This window comes from Chenopodium album, chromosome 12 (genome assembly GCF_948465745.1).
Source record: "Chenopodium album chromosome 12, dcCheAlbu1.1, whole genome shotgun sequence".
NCBI lineage: Eukaryota > Viridiplantae > Streptophyta > Magnoliopsida > Caryophyllales > Amaranthaceae > Chenopodium > Chenopodium album.
The window spans coordinates 8,799,588-8,811,603 of NC_137845.1; the positions used below are offsets into that span (position 1 = coordinate 8,799,588).

Below are 12,016 nucleotides of genomic sequence, written 5' to 3' on the forward strand. Positions count from 1 at the left end.
CGTAATAGAAATGTATTCATATTTACATTCATAATTGATCGTATCAAGGAATTTCCAATGCTCATCCTTTTCCACTTTGAGCTAGACTTGGGGGCTTGATCCTTACATTATTAGTCTACCTAGCTTAAGAGACACCATCATTTGACTCTTTTCAATATATTTTTCCACACACTTAGCTCTTGCGGCCTAACTTTAGTGTCACTTTCACACACTACACAGATACATGATCAAATAGTCTTTCCCTTAGGAACCATTCGTCATGAAATCTTAACACAACGTTGGAGCATACTTTGTCATAACAAAATCACTCATCACTCATCATTGCATCACAAAGTATGAAGTACTTAGCCTCCGCGCCTAAGCTACCTAAATACTTTCATCTTTAAGTCAACTAGGATAGTCTAAGATATTACAATCCTTGTACTGTAAGAGACAACATTAACGGATTAAGCTCATTCAACATGCACCTTCAAAAACTTCACTTCGATTCTTTTTCGCGTCTTTCTTTTTCGAGAGAAAGTCGGTACTCTCCACAAAAAATGACGGAAATTTTTGCTTTTTTGCATTTTTCGAGTCGCACAATCACATTACAATGCACACACGAGTCATGTATGTTGAGTCATGTCACCTCGAATTGAGTCTAACGCATGTGTCAAAACACATTAAGTCACATAAGAGTCACACACGTGTCAAAACACACTGAGTCAACCTCAAGTCAGTCAATCACCTTAGGTCAACCCTAAGAAAAACACCAGCATAGTCTTTTGGCAATCTTTTGATTTTTACAGGATACAACCATTCAGCAAAGCTCCTGTTCGCAGCCAACCGAACGATCGCAATAAACATTCAAATATCGAAGCTCTATTGTTCAGAGACGCGTGGACATTCCTTTCAAGCTCTATTGTTCAGAGACGCGTGGACATATCATCAAAGCTCTTTGTTCAGAGACGCGTGGACATTTCTTTCAAAGCTCTTTGTTCAGAGACGCATGGACATATCATTTCAAGCTCTTTTGTTCAGAGACGCGTGAACATCCCTCTAAAAGCTCCATTATTTTGAGACGAGTGAACATCCCCCTAAAAGCTCCATTGTTCAGAGATGAGTGAACATTCCTAAAAAAGAAGCTCTTTTGTTAAAAAACGAGTGAACATCAACGGCGACAAAGCCTGTCGCTTGGCGACAACCAGTTCTGGCTAGCGCTGGAGCAGCGACAGAGTACAGGGCTCCATAAATGGGTTATGTGAACCTCGTGCAGCAATTTCGGGTTCCTTGGTACGCCAGTTAGCCCCTATAAGCAACTTGACATGATTTAATGATCGGCTCGATCACGTTTAAATCAAGTGATCGACCTGATGAAAAGATCGTCTCACTTAGCTTAAAGCGCCTAAACATTGGCTCAAAGGCACCAACATAATGGTTCATAAACAGTAAAGGCACCGACGTAATGGTTCACACGCAGCAAAAGTGCCGACGTACTGGCATAGCGGAAGCAAAGTTCAAGCGAACTTTAAAGGATCAACAGGCATTGGTCTTCGGTGATATTCTTCGGAGTATTGTCGCAACAAATGAGGATGACTGCGGGCGAAGATATCTTCGACGACGTTCCCTAGGATGTGGAGAGTTGTCACAAAACTGAAGATGGCTACAAGTAGAGTTGTCTTCGATCGTGTTCCCTAGGATGTGGAAGATGGTCATAAACAACTGAAGATGGCTACAAGCAGAGTTATCTTCGATCGTGTTCCCTGGGATGTGGAAGATGGTCACGAAAACTGAAGATGGCTACAAGTAGAGTTATCTTCGATCGTGTTCCCTAGGATGTGGAAGATGGTCACAAGCGGCGGAGAATGACTACAAGCAGAGTCATCTTCGATAAAATAGGAGGCAGCTACAAGCAGAGCGGTCTTCAACAAATGCAACAAATCGATTACCTTCAGAGACGTGTGCTCGACGGTGCAAGATACGCGTTTCTTAACTCTTTTATCTATTTAACTAACGCTAGTTTGCAGGTATCGGCTTTATAAGAATGATTTAGGATCGCAGAACGTTCTGAATCATTCTCCGTCCCTATCACTACTTTGACTTTCGTTTTCGAAACTTGCGTTTCTCCAAACTCAGTCAAAGTGGGGGCTTCTGTAGACACCCAAATGTGTCTCCCCAAAACCAAACCTAGTGATGAATAACTTTTGCGTCAAATGATTATCGAACGAGGTGAAAGTGTGAAAGGTCAGGTGTTGCGGTTGGTTTTAATTCTTTCTTTCTGTTTTCAAAAAACAACTCTATTTTATGAAAACAGTCAATCCAATTTAGTTTGGTCCACGACAAGGGTCCAATAATAGTGTAGTTTGATGGGGCTTGCAAAGAGCTTTCCAACGATATATTATAAGCCCAATTCCGATGAATAATGAGGAAGTTATGGCCAAAATACTAAACTGGGCCCGGTTTGATCTTTACATGCGGTCCAATGATCTAGGGGAGGGCCCAATGTTAATTGTTATTCCTAAAGTTATTAGAATTAATTATAGTCTTCTAGAGTTCTCTAGAAGGTTCTCTTTAGTCCTAATAGAATTAGAATTAATAATTAGATTTTGATAAGTTTTATTTGGAATAAAATATTATTTTATGAAAAATACGATTTCAGTTTTCATACGGACTTTACAAATTGATTTTGATTGATAAGTGGACTCCGTGTTTAAAAGCGCGTAGGAATCCAGGCTGTCGCCAAACGACAGGATTGTCGCCAAGCGACAAGGTCGGTTTTGCAGCGACAGTGTGGAGTTTTATTCCTTATCAAATTCTACCTATTTTCGGACTGTTTTCTTATAAATAGGGTCCTGAATCTCCGTTTTTATACATCAATTCTCAATCATTCAACAATCGTCTATTCTCTCTAAGCTCTCATCTCTCTAGCTTTTCACAAACAAAATTCTGCATTCGCGAGATTTAGAAACACCTAGCCGAGTTCGAAGTTGCCTTTGCCCTAAACGTGGAAGGTTATAATTTCTGAGGGTTTGGTCCCTAATCTCTATTTCAATTATTTAATTTGATTGTGTGATTTTATATTTTCCTTGAAGTTACTAACGCGTGTATTTTGTTATTAGAAAGAGGCACGAGGCATCAAAGTATGTAATCTTATTGCTCTATTCTTGTAGAAAGCATGTTTAAATTTGTTTAATTCCTAGTATCATGTTAGGATGTTATTATTGCTTTCTAGTATCATGTTTAGGGTGCTTTCTCTTTTCTAATATCATGTTAGTATCATGTTAGGGATAAATATTTGATCTTTATTGCTTAGTGACATGCTAGGGTTTGTTATTAATCTTGTTAGTATCATGCCTAGGATCTTGCTATTATATTTAAGCTTTATTATTAACATGATTATAATTATTATGATGATTGTTATTATGTTGCTTGATGCTTATTATTGTTATTGCTTGATCACACCTTTTATGCAGGTTTAAAGGGAATTTGTACTTGTAATCACGCTAAATAATATAATTAATAATCTTGTTTAGGGATAATATGGTTATAATTCAAGTGATCGCCAATAATAGATTTATTTGTGCATTAAATTCAACCAACATAGATTAAACAGGTTTAGGGTTAACCTAATGTTTGCATGTTAGTCAGAAAGCGCACATGAATACGAGCAGAATGAAGTAGAGGCCTATTTTTAGGGCAGGTTCAATCTCTTTTAGGTTGGATTTGTACCTTCATCCCCGAACCCTATTTGGTTCATGACCTTTTGGAGTTGACGATTTCCTGGATCGTTAAGGGGTGTAATCTTCACCTTGTGAACGGTTTACAAGTTCCTAAAACTTGTTGGCAACTCTTTTGCTCTAGCTTCCTTCCCTTTGGACGCCACCATGCTTAAGTGTATGATCACAGTGGGGTTCAAGCTTGGGGTTAATGGCTTGAAATATTCCCTACAGAAGGACTTTAACAAAAATTCTCCGGCGTTGACTTGGTCACGTGACCATCGCGTGACACTTAATGAACCTTTTCTTTCCCAAATTTTCTCACAATTTTCCCACGTGATGGTCACTAAGTGTCACGTGACTAAGTCAACACTGGAAAATTTTAGTCAAACTTCCTAATCCGGCGTAAGGTAGTAAATTATAACATTTTTCAAAAGTTAGGTAGTCAATTACAACATTTTTTTTAATAGGTAGTTTCTTGCAAATTCTGGACTATAATAGGTAGTTTTTCATAAAATTTCCAAATATCTATAATTGTGTAAGAGTAAAAGTTATAAAAAGTTGATATTGTGAAAGTACTTTATGAGATGAATCCAACAAAATTCCACATGACTATATTTTGCTTAACGTATAAATCATATTATATGGTCAAACAAGAGTGATGAATAGTGCAAAAAGTCCATAGTAACATCAGAGAATGGAGATTTTACCGGAAAAAATACTACTATTTTTATTGCTTAATATTTTTAATCATTTCACCCCTTTTTTAAAATTTTCTATCACCTACATAATTACTTTACTGAGCACTTAGTTAATTTAGTGAATGGGAAATGTAGTAATGGTTCTTTCAGGGGTATGATAGCTAAGAAGATTATGTCTACTGCTTTTTTTTTTTTTTTTTTTTTTTTAAAATTATGTGGCTTTCTCTCATGTTTTTAGAGAAGCTAATTGCGTATCCAAACTTTGGCACATATCTCCCCACTTTAGTATTCTACTAGAGTGTGGGTTGGGAGTTGTCCTAGTGTGTGTTGGGCCCGTATTGTAATACGACCCATTACATTTAGGGCACCAATCCAAGAAGCAATAACTCAGCAAGAATGAGCAAAACGGCTTGATTGGAATAAATAAGGAAAGCTGCATCAAGGATATCAATCAAGGAGATACTTGCCAAAGATACACCTACAGAACAGGGAAGAAGATAAATCAAGAATATCTTCCTCATTTTGAAGATATTCCGAATATCTTTGTAAACCCTAGAGATCCTTAGGTATAAATAAGCATAATTAGACAATTTTGAGCATTCATGTACGCATATATACTCTAAATACAATAGAATTACTCTGCATTTATCTACGGAGCTTCGTCCCTACTGAAGAGGGAGGCTTGTCCTTATTCAGTATTGTATCTCTAAACTCGTTCTCTTTTCATAGTAGAACTCTTTCTGTTTGTTTATGGCTTGTTCATTGCTTATCTATTGCTTTGTTACTGCTTTATTGCTATTTTGTATGCTTTTGGTAGTATGATTGTTATTACCCCTCAAACCCAGCAGATTCTCATATGTCCTTGTTGAGATTTGCCTAAACAATTTGGCGCCCACCGTGGGGCTGATAATCAATTAACCTACCAATTCGCCAAAAAACCAATACAAACACCATGTCTGGGCACCAAGTACCCTTTACCATGGCCGAAATCAATGAGGGAATGAACGCATTCTGTCAAACCTTAGACCAACAAAAAAGCCAAATTGAAACACTATTGGCCCAAAAAGTTCAAACTGAAGCCAAGCTTACCAGTCTCACCAAGCAAAATCAAGCCCTCCGTAGCCAAATACAATCAGTCGCTTCTAAAACCATTAATACCAGAAAGAACACTGAAAGTATAGCCATGCAGCTTGATATGTCAGGTACTTTTCATACCCCTAATGGGGAAAAAGGATCTAACACTAGGGAAACAGCCCTAGATCTAGACTCTTTGAACGCAGGAACCCCTAAGCAGAACAGCCAAGAAGGATCTGAGGAGGGAAAGATAGAAAAGGTAGTCAGGGAGTACCTCAAAGAAATCGAAGCCAAGATCGCCAAGATCCCTGGAATGCCAAAGCCCATGGAGGAAGAGGCGTCAGATGGCTATATAGAGTCTCCCTTCTCAGAAGAGATCGCCATGGTAGAAGTGCCAAAGAGGTTCAGCACACCCAACATGGCCATGTATGATGGAACAGCAGACCCTGATGAGCACGTGTCCCTCTACAAGCAGAAGATGATGACCAGCTCAATCCCTAGAGATATCAGAGAGGCCATAATGTGCAAAGGCTTTGGAGCCACATTATCAGGTCCAGCTTTAACTTGGTTCATTAATTTAGATAATGGGACAATTCGATCTTTTGCAGGAATGGTAAACCTATTCAAAGTCCAGTTCGCCAACATCAGGAAAATAGAAAAGCAATCATCGGATTTATACCGTGTTGTGCAAAGACATGGTGAATCCTTGAGGGATTATCTTAACAGGTTCAACAGGGAAAAGATTGGAATACACAAGTGCGATGCTCCTACAACCATCGAAGCATTCAGAAGAGGATTGCTAGATCACAGTGAACTCTACAAGGAGTTAACCAAATATCCCTGCACAACCTTTGAAGATGTACAAGCTAAAGCAATGGCTCAAGTCAGATTCGAAGAAGATGCATACGCAAGAAAGGTTCCGGAGTTCAGAAAGGATGAAGATCGTCCGCCAAGAAGGAACAACAACTTCCCCAGGAGAGATCATCGGTTTCAAGCCGTATCAGCATTCCTGCTTTGATGAAGGATCGGTCAATGCTGTCGAGGGAGAGTTTTCTGATTGGAGGGAAGATCCTGAGCTCCCACCCAAGTTGCATGAGTACTGCTTCAATGTCAACCCTGCAGGAGTAATAAGGACCTTAAACAAGATGGGAGACACTGTTCAATGGCCTAGAAGGAGTGATAGGCCTGGGGAAAAGAAGGATCCATCCAGATGGTGTGATTTCCATTCAGATATCGGTCACACTACTGATGAATGTGTCGCGCTCAGAAAGGAAGTTGCATACTTGCTAAAGAAGGGCTACCTCAAAGAACTCTTGTCAGATAGATCCAAAGCTTCAGAGAAGGACAGAGAGTCCAAGCAAGGAGGTCCTCCACCCCCACCTCCAATTGTCAAAACCATCTGTTTCATATCAGGAGGGTCAGAAGTATGCGGCCTAACATATTCAGCAGCAAAGCGGAACGCAAAAGAAAGCAACAAAGAACAACCAGACAAGAGGGAAAAAGCAAAGATAGACATCCCTATCATGTTTGAAGAAAGCGACGCAATAGAAGGTCATCATGACGGCCTAGTGATCTCACTCCCAGTTGGAAACTGCATGATTAAGCGAATCCTAGTTGACAATGGAAGCTCTGCGAATATCATCATGCTAGACACCTTGAAGCATATGAACATAGATGAGAAGAATATCGTCAACAAATCAACAATGCTAGTAGGATTCAGCGGGGAAACCAAGAAGACAAGTGGGAAAATTACATTGGCAACATATGCAAAAGGGATCAACCTGCAAGTCAAGTTCTTAGTGATCGACACTCTATCCTCATACAATATGATTTTGGGAAGACCCTGGATACACGAAATGAAAGCCATCCCTTCTACGTACCATCAGGTCATTAAGTTTCCTACTAGATGGGGAATTCAAGAAATCAGAGGAGATCCTAAAGAAGCTAAAGAATGTTACAAGATAGCACTGAAGGCAACATCTGCAGAAAAGAGTTCAGCATAGCAATCAGAGGGTCAGTTGGGCCAAGAGAAGCTGAGTATATCAGAAGAGCAAGAAGCTACAGAAGTCCAGCTGAACCCCATGCACCCAGATCAGAAAGTCAGAATAGGATCAGAGCTGAAAGCAGAACTCAGACAACAAATTTACGACTTTCTGGAAGAAGAGAAAGATGTGTTTGCTTGGACCTATGAAGACATGAAAGGCATTTCCCCAGAAGTTATCACCCACAAGTTGAACGTAGATCCAATGCATACACCAGTGAAGCAAAAAAGAAGAAAATTCGGGCCAGAAAGGAACAAGATCATCAACGAGGAAATTCAAAACCTACTGAAGACAGGAAAGATCAGAGAGGTAAAGTACCCAGAATGGCTTGCCAACGTGGTGGTAGTAAGGAAGAAAAATGGGAAATGGCGAATCTGCATAGACTTCACAGACATCAACAAGGCCTGCCCAAAAGACCCATTCCCTTTACCTCATATCGATGCCATGGTAGATGCCACAGCAGGACACGAGTTGCTATCCTTCATGGACGCCTACAGTGGTTACAACCAGATCTTCATGCACAAGGACGATCAAGAGAAGACAGCCTTCATCACCAGCCAAGGAATATACTTCTACAAGGTGATGTCTTTCGGATTGAAGAATGCAGGGGCAACGTACCAAAGGTTGGTAAACAAGATGTTTGAAGAGCAAATTGGAAACACAATGGAAGTATACATAGATGATATGGTAGTTAAATCCAAGAAAGCAGAAGATCACGTCAGAGACCTTGGAGAAGCATTCACAATCCTGAAGCAATACGGCATGAAGCTAAATCCCACAAAGTGCACATTTGGAGTACAATCAGGAAAGTTCCTGGGATACATGGTTACACAAAGGGGAATAGAAGCCAGTCCGGAACAAGTCAAAGCCATCCTAGACCTAGAGCGACCAAAATCCAAGAAGGATGTACAGAGCCTAACAGGGAAAATCGCGGCGCTGAACAGGTTCATTTCAAAGTCTTCAGAAAAGAATAAAGCTTTCTACGAGGTACTAAAAAAGAACAAAGAGTTCAAGTGGGAACAGGAACACGATGAGGCATTCCAGAAGCTGAAAGAATATCTAGCCAACCCGTTGATTCTCTCCAAGCCCAAGGAAGGAGAGCCACTCCAGCTATACCTTGCAGTATCTGAAGGGACGGTCAGTGCAGTTCTCACAAGAGAAGAAGAAAAGGAACAATTTCCAATCTACTACGTAAGCAAGACCCTACTCTGCGCGGAAACAAGATATGCATCACTAGAGAAAATCATTTTAGCCTTGTTCACTACTTCAGTAAAGTTACGCCCATACTTCGAGAGCCATTCCATACAAGTACGAACCAACTACCCCATCAGAGCTATCATGAGGAAACCAGAAATGTCAGGAAGGATGGAGAAATGGGCCTTACATTTGAGCAGGTACGACATACAGTACGAACCCAGGACAGCGGTCAAATCTCAAGCCTTGGCAGACTTCGTGGCAGACTTCAGCCCTACACTTGAAGAAGAAGCGCAGAAGGAAGTGCTAGCTCTAAAGGAACCAAAAACTGCGCAGAAATGGACACTCCATACAGATGGTGCAGCAAACATACGAGGAGTAGGCCTAGGAGTAGTAACATCACCCCAAGGAGACAAGATATCACAAGCAATAAGGTGTAACTTCAAAGCTACCAATAATGAAGCTGAATATGAAGCACTAATCACAGGGCTAACCGTTGCAAAGGACATGAAGATACAACACCTTAAAGTCATTTCTGATTCTCTACTCATGGTAAACCAAATCAACGGGCAGTATGCAGCAAAAGACACTAGAATGATCGCCTACCTAGAGGTCACAAAGAAGCTCATCAAAGAATTCAAGGAGTTCAAGATAGAACAAGTACCCCGAAACCTAAACACCGAGGCAAACGCACTGGAAAATTTGGGGTCAAACATCAATCCAGAAGAATTCGGGGCAATCCCACTAGTACACGTGCTCTCACCAGCCATAGAGAAGGAGTCAACCATGAGTGTCTACGAAATTCAAGCAGGCCCTATAGAAGAAGGAGACAACAGTTGGACAACGCCTCTGAAAGAATACCTCTTGGGCAACACGAAACCAACAGGGAAAGCATTCGCTTAGAAAGCCTCCAAGTACTGCCTGATCAGCAACGTACTCTTCAAAAAATCTGCAGCAGGACCTTTCTTAAGATGCCTGGAAGGAAAAGAAGCTCAGCAGGTCTTGCAATCCCTACACAGTGGAGAATGCGGAAATCACTCCGGAGGAAGGAATCTAGCCAACAGAGCACTTAGAATGAGATACTACTGGCCCAGCATGAGGAAGGATGCAGCAGAGTTCGCCAAGAAATGCCTAGCATGCCAAAAACATGCGCCCTTAACACACAATCCATCAGAAGAATTACACCCTACGTTGACACCTTGGCCATTTATGAAGTGGGGAAAGGATATAGTAAAGCTACCCCCGTCATCAGGACAGAGAGTATACTTCTTAGCAATGACAGACTACTTTTCCAAATGGATTGAAGCAGAAGCATACAAGGAAATCAAAGATAAGCACGTCATCTCATTTATAAAGAGGAACATTTTAAGCAGGTTCGGAGTACCAGCAGAGATCATTACAGACAATGGGTCCCAATTCATCAGCAACAAAACCACCAAGTTCTGTAAGGAATGGAACATCTCCCTTATCACATCTACACCAAGGTACCCACAAGCAAACGGACAAGCAGAATCGAGCAACAAAGTCCTTATAGGCAACATGAAGAAAAGGCTGGAAGGAGCCAAGGGAAAATGGGCAGACGAACTACCCAACATATTGTGGGCAGACAGGACAACTCCTAAAAGCGCTACAGGTCATACCCCTTTCTCACTGGTTTACGGATGTGAAGCTGTAATCCCAACAGAGGTAGAAGTACCTACAGCGAGGTACGGGCTAATGACAGAAGAAAGAAACCAGGCAGAAATAACCCACAATTTAGACACAGTGGAGGAACTCAGGAAGGACGCGCAAATGAGAATGGCAGCATATCAGCAGGAAGTAGCAAGATCCTTCAACAAGAATGTCAGAATCAAAGTCTTCAAGATAGGAGATTGGGTTCTCAGGAAGGTATACGAAAACACCAGGGAAATCAATGCAGGAAAGCTAGCACCCAACTGGGAAGGACCCTATGAAATAACTAAGGTAGTAGGTAATGGAGCATACAGACTCAGGAATGCAGAAGGGAAAGAAGTGCAGCGAAGCTGGAACGCAGCACATTTAAAGTTATATCATTTCTGAAGAAAGGTACGCAGTTATTATTTCTATTTTGTCTTTTAATTTACAAAAAGGAAAAAAAACAAAAAAAAAAACAGGAAAACAAGCAAAAATACAAAAAAAAAAAGAAAAACACAAAAATCTCCAACAGCCAAAATCAGCACGAAAGGTACTCATCTATCTCTATCCTTTGTCAATTTGCTTTACGATCATTACGAGAACTGACTTTGGCATCGGAGGGCCGTTGGGGAAACCCACGGCCACCCCTCACCTTCTTCTGTTTTGCAAGGAACACGACTAACATTACTGAGCAAGAATGTAACAAGTCCCTTCACTACAGAGCAAAGACAAGTCATTCCTGAAAAGAACAGACCTACTATCCTTACAAAGCATACAAACACATGTAAGTAGCATCACAACTGTAATACAACTGTAATACAACTGTAATACATTTGTGATACAACTACAGTCACAACACACTATACAGAAAGTCAACCACACAGCAAGAAAGACAGAAATACTTAGTTGCATTGCAACAGAATTAGAAAGAGCATCCAGCTACAGAAGTGTAGCACAAAGTAAAAACAAAATTATCCAAACTGCACTAAGGCAGTAAACAAAAACAGCATTCAAAAGTTTTACATTTTTTTTTAAGGTGACGCAGCACCAGTTAAACTAATTCTCCCCCATGTTGTCAGCAGGAGCTACTTCTTCAGCAACAGGCTTCATCACCTCTGGGGCATCCTTGACTTCTTCATTATGAGGAGAGTTCACTTCCTCATCAGCAAAGCTCAGCAGTAGTGAGCCAGGAGCAGCAGTCCCCTCAGGAAACGCCTTCTCGAAAGAAGCCTTATCACCATTGTAGTCCCAAGCCTCATGCTTTCCTTGCTGAAACTCCTCCATCATCTCAAGACGTGCCTTCCCGTAGTAGTACGTAGCAGCATCAATGGCTTCGTTAGCAGCTTCCTTCAAGGTACCCTTCAGCCCATCCCGCTCAGAAATGCAGTCCCGATGCTTAGTCCGTTCAGCCTTCAAAGCCTCAGTAGCAGCCTTGTACTTGTCAGACAGAGCATCACGCTCCTTCTTCATAGCCTCATACACCCGAGTAAATTCTGACACCTTGCCTAAGACACCAAGGCAAGACTGAAGGCTCTGCACAGCACAGATGAAGTGTAAGGAGCATATTTCAGTAAGGTCGATTTTATAAATTTTTTTTTAGGAGTATACTATACCTGGAAAGACTATACAGCCGCCTCTTGTGAAAGGTCAGCAAAAG

The 12,016-nt window shown here is 41.0% G+C and overlaps 1 protein-coding gene across 1 annotated transcript; it reads left to right on the plus strand.

The window, feature by feature from the left end:
* The first annotated feature begins 6,327 nt into the window (after positions 1-6,327).
* On the plus strand, positions 6,328-7,473 carry LOC145570795 (uncharacterized). Its single transcript, XM_081629933.1, has one exon. It carries the CDS (start codon positions 6,328-6,330, stop codon positions 7,471-7,473), a length of 1,146 nt encoding a protein of 381 aa, XP_081486059.1.
* The last annotated feature ends 4,543 nt before the right edge of the window (positions 7,474-12,016 follow it).